Below are 20,930 nucleotides of genomic sequence, written 5' to 3' on the forward strand. Positions count from 1 at the left end.
GCGGGTTTGGTAATTGATTTTTCTTCGTGGAACTGTTTTGGATTATGGGCACCCCTCCATACCCGACATATTGTCATCCCTACTTTGGAGGCTCCCGACATGACATGTCATGGAATGACATGGTGGATGATTACCCTCGTAGCACGCATTTTGCAAGTAGGGGACTTCATACCTACACCAGGCTTGCAGCGAGGAGTTATTATATCTTGTGGTATGCCTGAAAACACAAAGGTCTTGGAAAAGTAATGGAAACAGCTTGGAGATTCAAAAAGTTGGAAATGCTTAAGAGCATAAAAGTAAAGCTTATTTAGATACAAATACAAGAATGATAACTAATTAACCAAGACAGCAGATAATTACGTTTCATGTGTTCGAGTTTCCAAAGTAACAAATTTCAGATTTCTAGTACAAGTGGCTGAATGTCCATCTCGCAGTCAAATCCAAAGCACTCACGGAATCTACTCCGAGTCTGCAAATATCAGATTGGTCTGGCAGCTCACGACACCCCCCTCCCTCCCATTCTCTAGGGGCAGGTACACCCAAAAAAGAAAAAAGGAAAAAAGAAGGAACCAGACTAGATATATAGTAACTTATCTATTCTAGTAAGCTAGGGGTTAATGCCTTTGCATGTTACTTTATGCCTCTGGATTTTCATGTTTGTTTCTCTATTTAATTATCATCCAGATGAATACCGTTGTCTGTCTTTTCTTTATCAAACTAACTTCAAATATTACACTACTTCATTGTTATAATAATTCTGAATGTCTGTGCTAATTTTTCTACTGTTTGTACATTTGTTAAATTACCATTTATATATGTTGGTGCAATTTGTATCTTTCAAAGGCCCAGAACTAAATATCAAACCTCCAAACAGCTACTGTTTTTCTTCACAACTATTCCCACCCACTTTTCATACCTTAGTATGCCTTGATGCACCTCATAGCCCCAAATATTTTTTGCCTGCGTGTTGGAACCTTTTTCCCATCCAACAGTAAGGCATGTGTCCCATGTGCTCTTCTAGGGCATCATGCAAATTGAGTCTTAGCACAAAAGTTAATGAATGCCGAGTATAATAATTAAGTTTGTGTCTCTCCAATTGCTGATATGAATGGTTATAATCAGTAGATGTCTGAGATAAATCTACCGACCAACATGCTCTTCTTTCGGAATGCATCTTGTTTCTATATGTTTGTTATAGAGCGTCATTATTTTTTGATAATTGCTTTTTATATATGGACTCTTTTATTCTTCCAAACAAATTATTTCACTTTTGGTACAGGTTTATTGCTGGAAAGGTCTCCGTTTTTCAGCTCGACAGGACTTGGATGGATTTTCTAGAGTATGATTAATTTACAAATGAAAATTAAATAACTAGAGTGTCAAGTAATCTTGTATTGAGATAAAAGCTGATATAAGTTACATTGCAGTTTACGGAATATGGTATTGAAGGGGTTGTGCCTTTAGAACTTCTGCCTCCTGATGTCCGGTCGAAATATCAAGCTAAACCAAGTGAAAGGTCTAAACGTGCTAAAAAGGAAGAAACAAAAGGTGCTGCAAATCAAGTAGAAGAAAATCAGGTAAAAAAAAAATGAAATTATTTTACTTCTGACAGTGTATTCTGTGGATGGCATATGTGTAACTAACATAAAATTGGAAATCTTCTTCTCTATAGGAAATTAAGAAACCCCAGTAAAAAAAATGAAATTATTTTACTTCTGACAGTTTATTCTGTGGATGGCATATGTGTAACTAACATAAAATTGGAAATCTTCTTCTCTATAGGAAAATTACACACACACACACACACCCCTGTATATTGCATTTGACTGAAAGAGCAGGGGCCTTGTATTTCCTATTTCCCACAGAGGTCTAGAGATATAATTCAGGCTGAAATAAATCTCTTGTTTGAGGTTTTGACAATGGTACTTGATTTATGTGATCATATACTTTCTCCATGTTTAACAGATTACTATCAAATACTAATGATCATAGAATGATTCTTGGACTTTTAGATTTTCAATAGTAACCTGTTGATAGTTGTTGTTGTACAAAGAATTGTAGTTCTATAAATGGAGCTATAAAAGAAATCAAGAATATGCATTTCTGATTCAAATATGAACTGGGGAATAAACAATAATTTCACGCATGAACAATGTCATGAGATCACATCTAAGAAAATTGTTTGGCAGGGAAGTGGACCTAAAACAGATCTCTGGCCAAACTACCAGTTCTTCTGAAAACTAGTTGTCTTGTATGATTTATGCCTTCGGAAAAAATTATTGTGACCTCAGAAAGTTTTGATGTCTACTGTAGGTATGTAGAAAGTTTCTTAATTATAATCATGGAAGCACTTTTTTTTTCCCCTTTTTTTTTTTGGGGGGGGGGGGGGGGGGGGTGGGGTGGTTTAAGGGGGTTGTCAAGTTGTCCGCAATGGATCATTTGGATTTTTTGGAGCCTGTGTGTGTGTGTGTGTGTTTTTCAAATCTAAATTATACCTGACCATGGAAATTCTTAATTAGTCCAATAATAACTATCAGAATAGTGCATCTTAAGTTAATAATTGGAAGTGACAGACTTTTTTTTCCTCATCAGGAAGAGTGCCCCACCCTCTACCCGGAGGGGGGGACTAATTCCTTCGGATACCTGCAATCACCTCCAAATCACAGGCATTGGGTAAGCCCAACTTGGAGGCCTAACGCCTCTAGGCGTTGAACACGAGACCCCTCTTGAGTTGGACACGGGTCATCTTCTTGTTCATGTTTTTTTATATATATATTTTTAATCAGGGGTGTGCACTCTAATACGTTGATGTTGTATTTGATTTAAGAGGATATGGCTGCAAATGAACTGAGACAAGCCTATTTTTTGGGTTGTTTGGGCTCAATTTGCCAAACTTAGAGGCTTGTTTGGGCGAACTTAGCTAGGCGAATTCAGGCTTGGCTTGTCATTGTTCAACCAATCTAGGGGTCAGTTTGGCTTGAGCTCTTTTATATATATGGTTGTGTATATACGCAATCACACATGTACATAGACGTAGAAGAAATTGCATTTTCTGATTTCTTTGTTGATATATATCTCCATTGACCTCTGATTGCTCAACCACCACCGTTGCAGCAAAGATGAAAAGGTAAGAGTGAGAGATGAGAGATATACTAGACGTGTGAGAGAACTCCATGAGCTGATCTAAAAACGAGAGAGATTTAATAGAACGATGGAGATGGCTGCTAGGGTGTGACTGTTTGGTGTCTTCTATTAGGGTTTTTTAAGAGCTTTGATCTCTCCTTTTGGTAGGTTTGTTTACAACCATTGGATTTTATTGCAATCTAATGGCTCACAGGTGATAGTGCTTATTATTGTTTTGGGCCTTTAGACAAAGGGCTTAAAACATATGTGAGTTGGCTAACCTTATGATATATGATATAAACTTTTAAATATAATAATTTGAAACATAGGGAGCTGAGCTTAAGATTTTTCAATCCTGGCTCATTTATTAAATGAGCTTGTGGTCAGTTCGTTTCTTAATGAACAAGCTCAAGTTGAGTTCAAGCTGTTCATGAACAATCCAGTTCATTTGTTGCCCTAAAAGAGGACTTAGATTCTAAGAAGTACAAACACTTCTATGGAGGTGTCATATCCGACATATTTTTAGACAATCCCCTAAACTTGTCTAGCATAAACACAACTTAATATAGGAGTCATTTGCACTCTTTTTGAAAAAAACAATAAAACACAACCTCGAAATGGCCAAGATCTCTTTTAATGAAATCTTACAATGTGCGCACAGCAACGCAAGTTAAACACACAGTGGACACTTATAATATAGGACAAGAATATACCTGTAAAAAAATTATAGCAAGAGGTAATAGTTACATTGTCTAGTATATGTCCCATTTATGCGAGGTTTGGGATCGCAACACTGGAGAAAGGTCAAACCTCTGGCATAATTTTGCACTGAGACTCGCCTTTTTTGCACTTGCCATCAAAGCTTTTACCATTGCACTACTTTTAATATTTCTATAGTTTCCGTCTTTTGCAATTCTTACTATAGAAATTTAGAGTGGAAGTTTTGTGTTACTTGAAAGATTTGCCTATAATTTTATTTTATTTATTTTTTATGTTTATGTTGCTATGTCTTCCTGGTGTCCTTGTCCTACTCTTTTAGGATTTCCTGTATACTTCTGTCCATGTAGCATCTCTTCCCTTTCTTGTGTTCATGCTACTTGGATTAGATTGGACAATCTTGAGATAGAATTTCATGGATGAATCTTGAATGACTACAATTCTTTTTAGCTTAATTTTCCACCGGACGTCTTTTTTTTCCATAGTGTTTTTCTGTTCTTGGAACCTATGCACCATATAAAATGGTATCCATCTTGTCTTTGTTATCCTTGCAATGGATTCTTTAAGCATTATCAATTTGCTTATATTCTTTATGAATTTTATCTGTATATGTTCCTAATCATCATGCCATTAATTATAAATGTATATCTACTTTGGAATTAACTTTCTATGTAAAGAATCTCTCTATTCTCTGATTAGTTATACTCTCTTGTTTTAAGATTGCTCTATATTTTAATGGACCTAAAAATTGCGTAGGAAAAGTCCAGTGTAATGATTTGTGTAACAGCTTAAAATTATTGAGTTTGGTTGATAAATGAATCTTCAGCAGATTACAAAATATGTGGAATCACACCTTAGGAACATATAAAAAGATCTGTATATATGTAATTAAATTATTAAAATACGAAGAAAAATATTACAAGAATCTGATTTTCGCCTAAGACTAGCCATCTTAAACTCGTCTTCAGTGAAAATTCTTTCTTTCTTTTGCACAACGGATTTGTGTGTTCTAACTCAGAAGGTGAACTAGTCTGGTGATTGGATCATGTAAAAGATGACTAGCCGTCTTTGGGATTGTGTGGTTTTGTTTTTCTTTTCTTATGTTAAAATTGTTATTGTTTCAATTGTTTCTTGTATCAAAAATCTCTGGGGTTACAAACATTTTTCATATGATTATTTGTTTTTTTTCCCCTCTAAGCTTCGCTTTTTTTTTTTTTTGCTCTGTGTTTTGTTTTTGGCTAGATTGCAACACCTGCAAGTGAGATGGATGGTGAAGGAAGCAGAACTGATCTTGAAGCCTCAGCAGCTCCAATGGACACTGAAGTGATAACCGGTAATATTTCCCAGGGTGAAACTCCAACTCCAGATGAAAGTCAGAAGCAAAGCTCTGACACGGATGGTGGCCCAGAGCCAGGGCAGATAGAAGCAGATGTGGAAGTAGAGGCAGGAATGATTGATGGAGAGACGGATGCAGAGGTCGATTTAGATGCAGTAGGATGAGAAATACGAGTGTGCTTTCATACCAAGAGTTGACAATGCTGCAATCTCAAAAGAAACAAACGATTAGGATTGATTTCCCATTTTGAAGACACCCGACAGCAAGCCTCCCAACCTATGAGACTACTGCGAAAAGCATCCTTTATGACGAGCTATTCAAACTACGGTCATCCGAGACAAACAAACGATTAGGATTGATTTCCCATTGTTATTGCCCTTCACAGAAGTTTCCGAACGTTGTTCCAAGATATAACTGACTTTTTTGATATGCATATGTATTCCATGTTACATATAATGACTGAATTGGGGGCTTAATTCCCAAACAACACAAGGAGCTTTAGTAATATAGATCCCTTGTCATATTTTTTATTACCCTTTCTGAAGTGTGGAACTTGCAAATACATCCTCTTTCCCTCACTTTTAGGAACCTGTGGATGCATGAAGAATCTATATATTAAAAAAAAAGAAAAAAAGAAAAAAATAACAATTAGGTGATGAACGCTTGTATGAATCTAGATCAAGTGATCATGGCAGACAAAATTTCGCTAGTGCAAGCCCAACTGTCAACCATGAGTAATTTCATGGGACTGCATGTGCCCAGATTATGAGGTGCTATAAACCAGATTATGAGGTGCTATAAAAAACTCGGTACAACAATCGTCATCAAGTATATATATAAGGTTTATATATATACACCATTCTTTGTATTAGATCCTATTATTATCATTTTTTCATCACTTCACACTAGTCATTCTTTTATTGCCAATTTATTATAATCTACACTAGAGGACCAAGGCCCCGGCATCAACATTCTTTTGTTGACGATGTTAGGTTCACCAAATCCGTTTGTGGCGCTGGGAGTCCAATGCAACAATATTATTCTTGAGCGAACCCTAAGCCTATGTTTGGTCGGAGGGAAGAAAAAGAAGGGAAAGTAAAAAGAGAGGAAACTTCTGATGTTAGGAGAAAGAAAAGGATAGGAGGGATTCAAAGTGGCTGCAAGAGGAGAGAAAAAAATGACATTATATAACTGAAATGTTAGGGTTCCAAGAAACCAAGCGACTTATTACAAGTAGGAGTTTCGTATCACAGTTAAATCCGTGAAGTCTCTGCTTGTTCTACAAGTGAAATCTTACCACCAAGCCAAACTTTTAAGAATCCCATAAAAATCTTTAACTTTCCATTGAAAACCAAGCACAACAATTCCACACACAACAAAATAAAACCAAATCAAGGCCCAATTGGGTTAGGCACCTCGCTCAGAAAACACAGCACTAGGCTTATCAGCAAAACTAAGCAACTGGATAGTAAGACAATGCATATCACCATTGCAAACTCCAATAATAATATCGTCCTAGTCAAACACCAAGTGAATAATATCTATGAGATTACGTCCTGTAAAAACTGAAAAATTACAGACGACTTATAAGCTGCCATTCGATAGTATAGCTCCACTCCTTTAGAAGTCGCGGTCCAGTGAGATTTTGCATGCAGTCATGTTTTCTGCAATCAAATCATTAATATACGAGTTAGATTCAATAAAACAATTGAAAAGTAAGAGAGCGAAAACAATGAATAACTGGAGAGCCAAAGGAACTATCTCACCTGCATTGGCAGGTAAAGTTTGAATTCTGGTGGGAGTTCCTCCTCTGAATAAAGGCGGTCGGAGAAATATATTCTCCTAAGACGGCAGTTTGCATGCACTTGAACCCTCAGTGTCTCAACATAGTTGGTTCCATACGCACGTCTGGTAAAATCAGAAAGATTCAACTGGATTTGGTTCCATCCCTCGTCCAACCTTAAAGGCATGGTACAGATGTATGGCTTTACTCTAGTCACAGCCTACAACAGAAAAGTGGAGTTCTTTAGTGTAAAATTAATACTTCAAAGCCGAACGGTGATTCCAATGGATATAAATAACGCATCATCAAGTCAACATCCCCGATTCCACAGATAGGGCCATCAAGTCATCAACTGCTAAAGGTCAAGAACTCTAACATGTCCACTTTTTTCAGATTAGGTTTATCCAGATTATTTTACATCTAGCCTCCCAACCAAATGCTCCCTCTGAAATGAAGGATGGAAATCTTGAAGAAAGGTATAATGGCAAAAGGAAGGGTTGTTTTCCAAAGAAAAAATATGGGTGCTTCATAATTTTACAACTACATCCTTACATTCTAAAAGAAGGTGGTGTTAGAAGGAAATATTAATAAATAAATAAAAGAAAGAAAGAAAGAAAGAAAGAAAGAAAAAAGTTGTTTCATGATTTTACCACTATATCTTTACACTTTAAAGAAATGGTGATATTTGAAGGGCAAAAGTATAAAAGAAAAGTGGGGGAGTTATTCTCCTCATTCCTCCCGATTTTGAAAGGAAAGAATATTATGGGCCAATGGAAGGCCTTCCCTCCTCTCTTCCCTTCTCCTTTCCTCGAACAATGAAAGATTATCCATCACTCCCCTTTTTGTACCCACCATTCCCTTTCACTGTTCCCTTGCACCAAACAGACCATAATTACCATCAGACACTATAGCACAAATGCAACAATTGTTGTGTTTACAGTTTTTTTTTTTCTATTATATTTTTTAATTTAGATGAGATACTCCAGCAAAGTTTTTAGTGCGAAAGAATACCATAATATAACCAGTGGCCCAGCGGTACCACACCCATACTTCCCAAAGGGAGGTCATGGGTTCAAGCCTCACTGGAGGCAGTATGTGTGAGTAAATAAATTGCTTTACCTTACCAAAAAAAAAAAAAGTGAATACCAGAATATATGTTTGCCTCACAAATTAAATTGAAGAAAAAGATAACAAAACATGAGACATTTGCTCTTTCGTCCCAAAAGATGGAATGACAAGTAAATTATATAACATACTCTTATCTCAATTCTTCACATTACCATTTTGTTGCAATAGTGGACATGTGCGTCTGTGTAAAATTCTTGCATTAACTTAAGACTTTGTCGTAATTGCAAAGTCTTAAGTTATTGAGAGGTGAGAAGGAAGGAAAAGGGGGATGGGTGGGGGGGAAGATACACAAGCAAATGGCAAAACTACAATGACTCAAGAAAGTAATACGGGCAAGCAGATGTATATGAAAAAATCAGAGCACCCTTTACATTTCTCTCATCAGTCCACTAATTCTAAGAACTTGATACTAAACAAGTCCAGCAAAGGGTACTCAGTTATTTGCTAGCATAACACTTTAGAAACATACCAAACATAAGTACATCAGCAAGCAAGGACAACTACCAAAACTACAATGACTCAAGAAAGTAATACGGGCAAGCAGATGCATACGAAAAAATCAGAGCAGCCTTTACATTTCTCTCATCAGCCACTAATTCTAAAAAACTTGATACTAAACAAGTCCAGCAAAGGGTACTCAGTTATTTGCTAGCTTAACACTTTAGAAAAATGCCAAACATAAGTACACCAGCAAGCAAGGACAACTACCAAATGCATCCTTGATGAACCTCCAAGGATAATGAGATTATGTGCCAATGTGGAGAGTGAAAAACTATTGAACTCCACAACAGTTTTCATAAATACCAAACTGGAAAACTAATTATAGGATTTTCACAGATGATCAAATTAAAAGAAGAGGTCATTGAATGAAAACATACAGATACTACCAGTTTTTAACAGATGTCTGCATAATAAATATCAGTTCATTTGGCATGTAAAACTTGAAGAGATTTACATAAGTATATTTAGAATCAATATAATTAATCCCACACCCACAAAGGACTCATAAGTTTAGATAACAAACAGAAGTGTTTCTTCAAGACTAATATCTAGCATCACTATTCATTAGAAGTATTCCATGAAGCACATATAACAGAAGGAAGGGAGAAAGAAAAACACAACAAAGATTGCCCAAAAAATTGGGAAAACTTACACACTTGAAAATTAGAAGCTCGGAAACGTCGCCTGACATTCTTATCATCCAGCACTTGAATCTCAAATGTGAAGTATTTCTTTAGGTTTTTCACAAGCATAACCAAGAATGGTAGCTTTATACCAAGTGTTGCAGCTGGGTCTGCCGGGCATGTAATGTATGTTGACTGGACATTTGATCCCACAATTTCAAGGACGTTGGACTGTATGTCTTCATCTTGTGGTCGTTTTATCTGTCCATTAACAACTACAAGAGACCCAAGAGTGAAAAAAGGGGCAAAAAAAAAAAAAAAAAAAAAAAAAAAGAAAAAAAAAAAAAAAAAGCACTTTCCATACATTTGAAAACACTAATCAACATTAGAGTGTTACACCGAAATTCCCAAAAAAAAAAAAAAAAAAAAAAGAGTCTATTTCTCACTCACACAGATTGTTCCAAAAGTTTCAGATGGATTCTGAGAGTAAATAAACTGTTCTTTTAATTATAAAAATTTTAAAAAAAAATTATAATTTTTGTTTTCACTTTAGTAGAAGTTTACTTCTATATGATTAACTATCAATAAAATCATATCCAGACACTACCAAATTGAAAATAGCATCACTTCGTATCTATTATCCAACACTAACAGAGATTTGTTGAATATGGATATTATTAAGCTTTGTTAATTCACGAGTCCGAACACAACCTACCCTAATCAATTGCTCTTTCATAATCAAGTTACTATGTTAATGTGGCAGCTGTATAATATCTCAAATTTGTTTAAAACCAAGTCTTTTGGTTTTTGGTAAATAAGTGAACATATATTTAACAAACATGGTGCTGGCAATGGGGTACAGAAAACTCGGTCTTTCGAATTTTCATGTTTGAATTAAGAAATACAAGGCATAATTAAAGCAACCATGAGATGGCGGAGGCAACTAAATTCTGGCGTATAAGCATTTTATGTCCAAAATTCAGTGTAAAGAACATATTATACAATTCCAAGTTTTGATGACTTTTTACCATTAAGCTCCATTGTTTCAAAGAATAAAAAGAAAAAATGTCTCATACTATCATTCTAATCCTCCTTGAAAAGTTTCCTTCTTTTTTTTTTTTTTTCCCCTTTTTGTTCATTTTATCTCCTAGTCCTAGATGAATGGCGATATTTTTTTTTGATAAGTAAAGATGAATGGCGATATTGTAAATCAAAGGGGGAAAAAAGAACTCCAGGCATCAAACTTGAGTCCTATCTTAACCCAACCAAAACTTATTGTTTTGGCCTTTTTTTCTTTACATTGTTTGAGATAGTACATTATTTAAAATTTGAAAGATCAATTCTCAAATACTCACAGCGATAAGAACAGGGTACTGTTAATGAAGCCTGTGGTAAAGCTTTCATTGATTTTTATCATCGCACTAGTGACTAGCCATATATATATCTATATATATATTTTTTATCAATATAAAAAACAAAAATAAAAACTGACAATTTTATAGAACCAGTCCACACAAATCAAGTATTAACATCAACATAAGATGCATGATAAACTTTCTAAACCAGAGAAAGTCAATGTACCACACACACGAAAATATAGCATAAACATTAGCTACAAAGTCAGGTGTAAAAAATAAAATAAAAAGAAAAAGAAAAAGAAAAAGAAAGAAAAACTACATCACCACCAACAATACCATAGAAGAAGCTACTCACCTTCTTTATCCCATATCTGCAAAGGCTTGCTCCTGCAGAAACCCAAAAGGATTTGGACCTTCAATAATAGGAATGTCTAAAGTAATCTACCAATTTGGAATATAAAATGTCGTAAACAGAAAAAAGCCATACCCAAGGCTGTATAAAATGGAGAGAAAACCAGACTGGAATGTGTTCTTAAACATTTCCTGATAAATTCCAACTAAAACTGCAATAAGAAGTAACTCAAGCCGTTAATCTATATATTTGATTTCATTATAATATCTGCACACATACCATGGATTTACCTCCCAATGACACAAAAAATAAAATAAAATAAAAAATAAAAGTCCCAATTGCACACGGGAATATAAAAAATGTATATAATTTAGTGTCATACATATATATATATTTGTTATTGTTATGACAAATGGAGCGAACCCAACTAAAAGGCACAAAACACGACAGAAAATAAACACCCCACACATAAAGAACACAAAGATTTATGTGGTTTGGCAAAGCCTACGTCTACAGGTGAAGAGCTGGCGAAAACTTTCACTATGCAAAAATCTGGAGATTACAAGTTTTAGTCCCCACACCCTGGCTCTCACTTTTTTTCTGCAATTTTCAATCTCTCAATATTCCACTCCAAACCCTAAACTTTATACATCAGACTATAAGAGAGTACTAAATAGGGTCCCCCCCCAAAAAAAAAAAACCCAATCATCGGGCAAGCCGGAACCGAATTCCGGCCATAACATCACAGCTAAATCAATCATCAAGCCTTCTCTGACCTCTGAAATCCCGAAAGTAATTTCTCATACCAGCGGGTGAAAGAAAGCTGGAATATCTACTCCCATGTCTTCAGTCTCATAGACAGGTGCTACTATGCTCATATTATTATTAAAAATAAATAAAATGATACTGCTAATATATAACCCTCAATCTCAAAGAAACGGAGAAAATAGCCTAACACTGTACTGGACAAGCAACATATAGCTTTATATCACTGCGTGTGTGTGTGAGAGACCGAGCTCTTATTTATTAGGGCACACAAACATACATATATATGTGTTATTATAAGTTGGGGAGGATGTTATATAAGTTGGGGAGGATTGTTCAATTAAATCTATGTTTATTTTCAAAAAAATGTTGCTTGTTAATCAAAATCATCGCATAAACGGATCATTCAACAGTAATTTCCCAACAATTCAAACCCATCATGTTTGTCATTCAAATACCATTCGATCAATCAATAAACTCAGTAAACATGATTGGCAATTGCATATCTATTTCAAGTCTATTAATTTTCCCCTTCTCGCAAATCGTAGATATGTGTGTATTAGAACCTAGGGTTACCTGACGAAGGCAGTGATACGGATGACAACGATGGTTGCTGAGGACAATCTTCTTCGCTTACTCTCTCCCTCTCTCTCTTTATCTCTGCGCTAGGGCACGAGTCGAAGAAATACTCGGTTTTACTCTTTCTGTTTCATTTTTCTGCTAACCATATACTCCGTATTATATTTCTTGCATTTACTAATTCCTATAAAAAAAAAAAAATGTAATTATTTTATACATTCTATAGAGTTTAGTTCAATTTTGTGGACACAAATTATCATTATGATTTGATTAATAGATTTAAAAAAAAAAAAAAAAAAAAAATTGTATGGTTTATGAAGTATTCTAAGAAGTTAGACACTACCACTAATTAAAATAAAATAATATGGGGTAATAAAATTAATTATTATTATTATTATTATTTTAAAGTCAGTGATATTTTTTCTATGTACCGTTAAGTCTTATTAAGAATTAAAAAAATTGTTTGAGGGCTTTCTGAAGGGAGAAAATATATAAATGGAAAATGAAAAATTTGAAAGTCAGTGATATTTTCTCAATGTTGTTAAAGTCTTATTAAGAAAAAACAATTGTATGAGTTTTCTAAAGGGACAAAATATAAAAACAAATTCGATATTATACATCTATATTTAATCAATAATTTATAATCCACAAAAGATTCATGCAAAAGAGTGGGGCTCTATTAAGGTTCACTTTTTACTATGTTTTGGTGACTCGTGTTAAAATCATGAAAACATGTTTTTAATAATTATTTTACTATTCATCGTTATGTTATAGGTGTCCTATATTGGATTCGGATGAAAAAGTAAATGGGTATATATAGGTTGACTGTTACTTTCAACTAACAGTTTAAGCTTTTGGACCGGATTGTGAAACATCCACCCGTTACAGTTAGTATTAGAGTCAAGTCCAGTCCCTGATCTGTTGTCACGCCAAGCGCCAGTCTCGAAGGTATCCGAGTCCCCACCCCGGGTAGATAAGGTGGCCCGACTTCGAATCCAGCTACCTATTACAGTTTTTTTTTGGGTGTTAACTTCACCTAACAATTTTTATTTTTGGAGCAGATCGCAAATCACCCATCTACAATATTTTTATAAGCGTTAGTCACACCTAACATTTTAATTTTTGGGTTGGATCGCGAAAAACACACTCGTATGTTTTTTACCAAAAACATTGTTATAATTACCTAAAACAAAAATAAAATACGTACCAAACAAGTCCTACAAAAGTATGTAGGATACTAGTAGAGGTAGTAGAAATTGTAGACATTTGTAAAAATACTGGTGCATTCTAAAATTTAATTTGAATAATTGATTTTAATGCATCCTTAACATTCATCAAGGAGGATGTGGATCTAAGTAGAAGTCACATCTACAACAAAAGCTACAAAAAATATATAGTTTAGTTTGAAGGTGAATTGTTTTGGAGTGATTTTACGTAAACAAGTTAAGTGTTGACGTAAAATTTTCTACGTTTTTAAAAAATAAATTTGTTACGGAAATCATTTGATTCGGATGGTGGAAAGATAAGTCTACCGTGATCTATTAACCCAACAAAATAACATTTTTGGGAGAAACAAATAGGGAATATATGACAATTCAACGCATATATTTATTTAATTTTTGATCTCACAGCACGTCTCAATATATTGACGCTACTATACCACGTGTCAGTATATTCACGCAACTTATGAGGCGTGTAAAAGTAAAAAATTTATATTTAACTAAAAACGACATTACAGGCAATTAGACAGAAAAATAGGGACTTCTTTGAATCCAACAGAATGATATAGTTGTTTGGATGCAGTGAAGATACTGGAATATCAAAAATACACTCAATTCTGTAAGTTATCTGCATAGATTTTTCGTTTAAATCTTTTTATAGTGTGTAAAAATTATATGTTTGCGTTTTTATTGGTTGCCCTTCCTATTTTATAGCTTGTTGTTTGGCAATTTTATACCTGGCACAAAATTTATACCTGGCTGTTTAGCCAACGTTAAGTTGAAAAACAGTGTAATTCTATTTTTTAATATATATATCTTAATGAAAACACCATCATTACTCTCATTTCTAAATATAAGCTACTTACTTTAGTTAAAAAACTAAAATCAGTGTCATCCTCATAGAGACAATAGGTCTGAACTCACACGACTACTGTGGCTTGCAATATTCAAGAATTCTTGAGATGGGGCCTCAATATATTTATTTATTTATTTATTTATTTGTCTCACAATAGGCCTAGTATATGGACAATACTGTACTACTTGTCAATGCATTGATGTTATTTATAACACGTGTCAACTTAACTACATTCAAAATGATACATGAGCACTTTTTACCATAACACGTGTAATTAAGAAGTTTATATTTAACTAACAAACGTCATTGATTTCTTAGTTAAAAGGTAGAGAATTGACAGAAAAATGCAAGGAGAAATTAGAAAATAAGGGATTTGTGTGGATCAAGCAGAGTGATATGACTTATTTGGATGCAGTGAAGATAATGAGATATCACTTGTACGTTAAAAATACACTCAATTCTATCAGTATAGATTTTTGGTTTAGAAAATTTTATAATTTGATGTTTAGCTTACAAAAAAGAGAGTGATTTAGGGTATAAAATTATATGTTTGCGTTTTTATTGGTTGTCCTGTCCCATTTTATAGCTTGCTGTTTGGCAATTTTTTACCTGGGACAAATTTTGTAGCAGTTGAAAAACAGAGTAATTCGACAATTGTAGGCAAAAAAAAAAAAAATAAAAAAAAATAAATAGGTCTGAACTATTGAATTCTTGAGATGGGGCCCTCAATATGAGATGAACTTGGGTATATTTATTTAATTTTATTTTGTCACATAGCACCGTCTGTATATGGATAGCACCGTACCACGTGTCAGTGTATTAATATTATTTATAATATTTGTTAATTTAACTATATTCAAAATTATTAGATGTTCCGGACACCAATAAACTAGCACCATATAATAATTTCTCCCAATATGATTCGTGAACATTTTTTATACATGCAAAGAAGTTTATATTTAACTAACAAAAGCCAATGCTCTCTGAATTAAAAGATAAATAGTTGACAGAAAAATGTAAGGGAAAATTAAGAAATAAGGGATTTGTTTGGATCAAACAGAGTGATACAACTTGTTTGGATGCAGTGAAGATACTGGGATATCAATGTACCATAAAAATACACTCAATTCGGTCTGTATAAATTTCTAGTTTAAAATTTTTTATAGTTTGATGTTTAGGTTAAAAAAAAGTTATTTAGGGTATAAAATTATATGTTTGCGTTTTTATTGGTTGTCCTGTCCTATTTCATAGCTTGCTGTTTGGCAATTTTTTTTACCTTGGACAAATTTTATAGCTGGCTATTTAGCAAACATTAAGTTGAAAAACAGAGTAATTCTGCAATTTTTTTTTTTTTTTTTGACAAAGGCGAGTACATACAACACAGTGATAAGAAGAAAAAAGAAAAAAGAAAATCATTAGGTGACTCTGACTCACACGACTACAGTGGCTTGCAATAGTGAAGAATTGTTGAGATGGGGCCCCCAATATGAGATAACCCTGGGAGGGGTATTTTGGGGAATTAAGAAAGTTGGGGACGTGTCTGGTGTGCGTCACGTGATTTTTGGATCAGGAGAGTCCTTGCTTTTGTTTATGTGGGACCATTCTGCCACGTGGAGCAACGAGAGTTCAGTTTTAGATGGAGGGCTGTGAACCACTACTTAGGTCCATCGATTCTCAGCCATAAACACAATCCAACTGGCCTCTCTTTCTCTCTCTAAAATATAGTAAAGATAATAAACAAAGCCTACATAACCACAGCCGCCTCTGTTTTTTCAGCTGAACCACTGTTACTCCAACGCTAGAAAAACCCATCAAGTTTTCAACTCTCAACCATTTCAATCAGTTTTCATCATCTGGGTTAAGTTATTTCACTCAATTCGAAACTGGGTCTTCTCAGTCCTCCGATTAATCAATCCCAGGTCACTTTTTATTTCAATTTCTGTGTTTTTTTCAGTATATATTCAAGTTAATCCTTATAGTTCTCTGTGATTTGGGAATTTCTTATTAGTATAAGTGAATTTTCCACAAATCTGTTTTCTCTTCTTCTTGATTTTCCCTTCTAAAGATCAATTTTTTTTTTACATACATATTGATATTATAGGATTTCATGTTCTTCTTCTCTGTCTGTTGATTCATTTAATCATAGATTTCTAAATTTCTGATCAGTATTAGTGAATTTTCCTCGAAACTTATTTAATTTTTTATTTTCCCTTCTAAGTTTACTTTTTTACGTACATATTGATAATATAGGATTTCATGTTCTTCCTTTATATTTTTCGATTTATTTAATTTTATGATTTTGCTTTATTTTCCTACTCTTTAGCTTCTGTTGACTTGGATTTGGTTGTTCTATGATTCTTGGAACATGGTTTGGACTCTAATCAATTAGATCGAGTATACCCTGCTAGTTGTAGAGTCTTTGTAGTAGGTGGTAAAAGTTTCTTTTGTGTCTACAGTTAGATCTTTGGAGGTTTTTATTTAATTATTTAATTATTTATTTATTTTTATTGGGATGATAAATCTTGTCCTTGTATGGTCATAAATTGTTATATTGCATCCCAAATAACAGTTTGTAAATGCCTATTTTTTTTATTTTTTTTTTCCTTTCCTCAAAAATTGGAACTATTGAGCAATTTTTTGACCAAAAATCATGTTATTTTCATGCTCAAAGCTTCTTATACTATATATCCCCTAACTATATATATATATATATATATATATAGTGTTTGTTCTTTGTGTGTCATATATTGGATTATATGATTTATTTCCAGTTGTTTGTATCCAAAATAAATCTTGGAACATTTTTTTGATGATTTGTTGTAGTGTTTTCATGTTCATATACACTAATACTAGGGTCTCCTTAGAATTTTTATAAATGTTTGTTTTTCAAATATTGTCATATATATATATATATATATATATATATTTTTTTTTTTTTTTTTTTTTTTTTTTTATGAAAGCTGGAGTTAAATTTTTTGTAACATTTAAATCTTTTCTTTTTCCAGATAAATACCATGGATTGGTATTTCGGAAGTGATGGTGATGATCTTGTTGTTCCAAGAGATCATGAACCATTAGAGAGGCTTCTGTCATCAGAGAAGTGGATGCAATGGGGAATAACTGCACCAGAATGTTTCGTTTCCTCAAATAAATACCTTGTTAAGGGGAAAAATCCATGTGAGAGAGAACTAAGCCTCGATATGGACGTGGACGGTTCTGCTAATGATAGGGTGCATTCTCGTAATTCAAGCATCTGTGATGTTCAATGGACGCTTCCATACGAGTGGCCAGATTACCAGATCAATGATCTGGTCGGAGTTGATCAGATGGAAGACATTTTCTTGTACAAGCGTAACTTCTGGGGTTAAGATACTTGAATTGATGCATGTAGGAAACCATGTAGTATTGAATGCTTTATAAGCTTGTCATATAGTTAAGAGCATGCCTGTATGTCTCATGACAACTAAAATTTGTTTTTGATTTTAAAAAATCCATCATTTTGACTGCGGTCACAACAGAAAAAGAGAGCCATTACTGTAAAATATTCTGATAATCTCAGTGAAGCTGCATCAATTTGGTCATCACTTGAAATATTATAACTGATCCAATGTGATGAAGCGTTGTAATGGCTCCTAATTTCTGCAGTTGGCCTATTTTTGTCATGATTTTTGCTTTAAAGGCTGTATGTAACTCAATGGAATCTTTTGATCTCCTTTGTAGTTAAGATTTTTTCCTGATTTTTTACTGAGATACCTTTAAATTTTACAAATTGATGATATGGTTTCTCACCGTCCGATTTTCCGTTCATGTAGGAATTCCATACTTGACGAAGATATGACTGGTGTGGAATATGTTAATGGATCATTTTGCTATTCTCCTGAATCTCAGCACAACTCGTTCCCAGCCGGTATAATCTCTTTTCAGCCATGAATTCGTTTCACTCTGTATCTCAAGCCATATTTATGGCATTGGAATCTTAATTATCTTAAAACACATGCCTTTTCTTCATCAACAGGTTCAAAGAAAGAAGATGTTGCTATGTTGTGTCTCGATCTTAGCAACTCGAGACAAAGGGATAATACCCCAGGAAAGGTGAGATATTATTCCATTTGATTATTAATTGGAAAATAAACAATATAATATTAAGAACTAGTCTGTCAAACCTGGACTGGATAGTTAAACGGTTGGGAACCAGTGAATGGTCTGCACACACACATTGTAATTTGCATTTTACATGAAATTTCCTTCACCTAGTCAAGTATATGTGTAGTTCAGTTTTGAACCGATTATCAAGGTTAATTAATCATGGTAATGTTTGCTCAAGGCACCGGTGATGAAGGTCCCAGTCACATATGAGCAAAACTGCATCAATGGAGTAGGTGGTGAAACATCAATGGAAGAGTCTGTGCTGCAGGATCTTGAAACAGCGATGACACAGGTAATATAAGTTAAGATTCAGAAGCTTTAGCAAATGCAAGTTATACTAAGATTATAATTCTTTATTCTTTTTCCAATCTTTTCAGTTGTCTGACCAGACCAGAATCTGCTTTCGAGATGCTTTGTACCGTCTTGCTAAGAACTCTAGAGTGAACCAGGGCCAAAATGGAGAGCTCATCGTAGAGAGCGCCCCTCCATGGACTGTCCTTGATGAAACAGCTGGGTAAATGTCTATACTTGTTGAATGTCTATAGAATTTTCTAGCAAGGTTGACCTTGAGATACCTAGATTAGAAGCTTAGGGACAATTTGACAGCGGAAAATCAGGTCCAACAATCCAAAAATGTGTCATTATGTTGTTTTAAGCAGAAAGTGTGTTCAATGAGAGCCCTTGAATTGATCTTTGATTATGAAGAGCGCAAACTAATCATGTCGTTCGAACTGATCAATCAAGCCCTCATGATCAAACTGTTCTGTTTTCAGGTTAAGAGAAGCAGAATTAGAGACAAATACCATTGACAGAGCTGTTGCCAGCCTTGTGTTCAATAAGATTGATCATAATGCACAAGATGTTTCCGCTGCAGCATCACCAGATTTTAAGCCAGAAGCTACTGGAACAAGAGGACCGTTCAACTGCAGCTTGGACGAGGAACAGATTTCTCACTTCCCTTGCACCACAAGTTCAGCAGATGATGCTGAAGTTCCAACCTTTGGCCAGGAGAACCTATTCACGACTACGAATTTGCATCACCGCTACTCTAGTGGTGCAGCAAACATGCTTTGAAAGGCCTCCTAAACGAAGCACAAGCCTAGAATGTTTAAAAGTTTTTAAAGTTCTATGAATGTAAATATGTAGTAAGAGATGTTTTTGTTAGTATGCAGGATGCAAGTACTCGCAGTATCCTGCTCAGTTTTGTTTGTTCTTTTGAATCACACTGGTTGAACAATAGAAGTGGTTTTTCTTTTCTTCCCCTCTATACCTCTTCCTCGCTACTTGTAAATCTTCTCTATGATCAGATTAGATTCAAATCATGTCACATACCTTTATTTTAAATTTTGAATGCAAGAAAAGAATATCATTTCAACAAAAAACAGATTGAAGTACAATCAGCTTCTAAATCATGTCACATAAGTTTATTTTAACTTTTGAATGCAAGAAAAGAATATCATTTCAACAAAAAAACAGATTGTAGTACAATCAGCTTCTTCTACCGCACCCATCAATACAGGAGAAAAATTATCAACGCAGCACAGCCAAAGCATGAGCAGCAGCATTCCCCTTTATGAGGATGAAATGATCTCGTTTCAAAGTGAAAGGTAGAGGGTTCCTCTGGTCTTAAAGTGAAAGGTAGAGGGTTTTAGTCTCTCAAAAAGCATTTTAAAACGTAGAGGGTTTGAGTCTCTCAAAAAGTATTTTGAAACGTAGAGAGGGTTCCTCTTGTTTCAATGAAAAGTAGAGGGTTTGAGTTTCTCAAAAAGTATTGTGGAGTTCTTTGCTAGGACAACACGGAAAAAAAATGATGAATGTCTTTCACAAAGCACAATTGGACACTACTGATTTTGAAAATTGGAGCAGCAGCAACAATCCAGCTTCTGTGGTCTTCAACAACCGGACCACAACCGTACTTCATCACCTTGAATTTAACAGCATCATCAACATTGGCCTTCAAAATGCCTAGAGAAGGTTTGGACCATTTTTTTTCTTCTTCTTTTTCCTGAAGGCTTGGACTATTTAACAGCACAAGAAGAGAGACTAGTCTCACACACTTCACTATTGAGTATGAACCACCCACATGGAAACCAGATAATGTTTTCGTACTGTAGAAACTGCTCTATTAACATTGCAGCAATCCTTTGCAGGCACCATGGATCAGTACCAGCGACAACAACATTTCTGGCCTTCCAGAGGATAGTGCAGATTCCACTATCTTGCACCAAAACTAGAAGGAAGATGTAACGCCCCAAAGGATACCAAAATAATAATAAAAAAATATGTATAAAATTTCGGCATGACCTCCGCAGAAAAAGTCCCTCTACAATCCGTTGAAATACAAAAATAAATGCAATGGCCTCACTGGGCCTTAAAATCTAACCTATCCTGTCCCAACACACAATACAGATAGTTCTTCCATCTTATCTAAACAAGGAACACG

The 20,930-nt window shown here is 34.5% G+C and overlaps 3 protein-coding genes across 6 annotated transcripts in view; 2 read left to right on the forward strand and 1 right to left on the reverse strand.

Annotated features, from left to right (window-relative positions):
* Positions 1 to 5,711, forward strand: part of LOC132299442 (THO complex subunit 1) — a 29,730-nt gene extending 24,019 nt beyond the window's left edge. For all 3 annotated transcript variants that reach the window (XM_059796051.1, XM_059796053.1, XM_059796052.1), the window contains 3 exons: positions 1,280 to 1,339; positions 1,428 to 1,577; positions 5,083 to 5,711. In XM_059796051.1, coding sequence (XP_059652034.1) covers positions 1,280 to 1,339; positions 1,428 to 1,577; positions 5,083 to 5,340 — 468 coding nt within the window. In that variant the 3' untranslated portion in view covers positions 5,341 to 5,711. The remainder of the gene's footprint in view (positions 1 to 1,279; positions 1,340 to 1,427; positions 1,578 to 5,082) is intronic.
* Positions 5,712 to 6,486: 775 nt separating this feature from the next.
* LOC132299443 (uncharacterized) lies at positions 6,487 to 12,410 on the reverse strand. The gene is made up of 6 exons (XM_059796054.1): positions 12,263 to 12,410; positions 11,057 to 11,132; positions 10,925 to 10,956; positions 9,245 to 9,486; positions 6,943 to 7,179; positions 6,487 to 6,840 (listed from the first exon to the last, which is right to left on the reverse strand). The coding sequence occupies exons 2-6, from the start codon at positions 11,107 to 11,109 to the stop codon at positions 6,832 to 6,834; spliced, it is 573 nt and encodes a 190-aa protein (XP_059652037.1). The 5' UTR covers positions 11,110 to 11,132; positions 12,263 to 12,410; the 3' UTR covers positions 6,487 to 6,831.
* Positions 12,411 to 16,063: 3,653 nt separating this feature from the next.
* LOC132299444 (protein LNK3-like) lies at positions 16,064 to 19,754 on the forward strand. 2 transcript variants are annotated; one of them, XM_059796055.1, is made up of 7 exons: positions 16,064 to 16,260; positions 17,347 to 17,684; positions 18,154 to 18,248; positions 18,357 to 18,433; positions 18,666 to 18,779; positions 18,865 to 19,001; positions 19,261 to 19,754. In XM_059796055.1, exons 2-7 carry the CDS (start codon positions 17,356 to 17,358, stop codon positions 19,559 to 19,561), a joined length of 1,053 nt encoding a protein of 350 aa, XP_059652038.1. In that variant the 5' UTR covers positions 16,064 to 16,260; positions 17,347 to 17,355; the 3' UTR covers positions 19,562 to 19,754. The 2 variants fall into 2 exon arrangements, with proteins under 2 accessions (XP_059652038.1, XP_059652039.1); XM_059796056.1 differs by lacking the exon at positions 16,064 to 16,260 and having other exon boundaries at positions 17,548 to 17,704.
* Positions 19,755 to 20,930: the final 1,176 nt, after the last annotated feature.

Source organism: Cornus florida, unplaced genomic scaffold (genome assembly GCF_030987335.1).
Source record: "Cornus florida cultivar Cherokee Brave unplaced genomic scaffold, ASM3098733v1 CherokeeBrave_3.0.0_Hap2_Chr03, whole genome shotgun sequence".
Lineage (NCBI taxonomy): Eukaryota > Viridiplantae > Streptophyta > Magnoliopsida > Cornales > Cornaceae > Cornus > Cornus florida.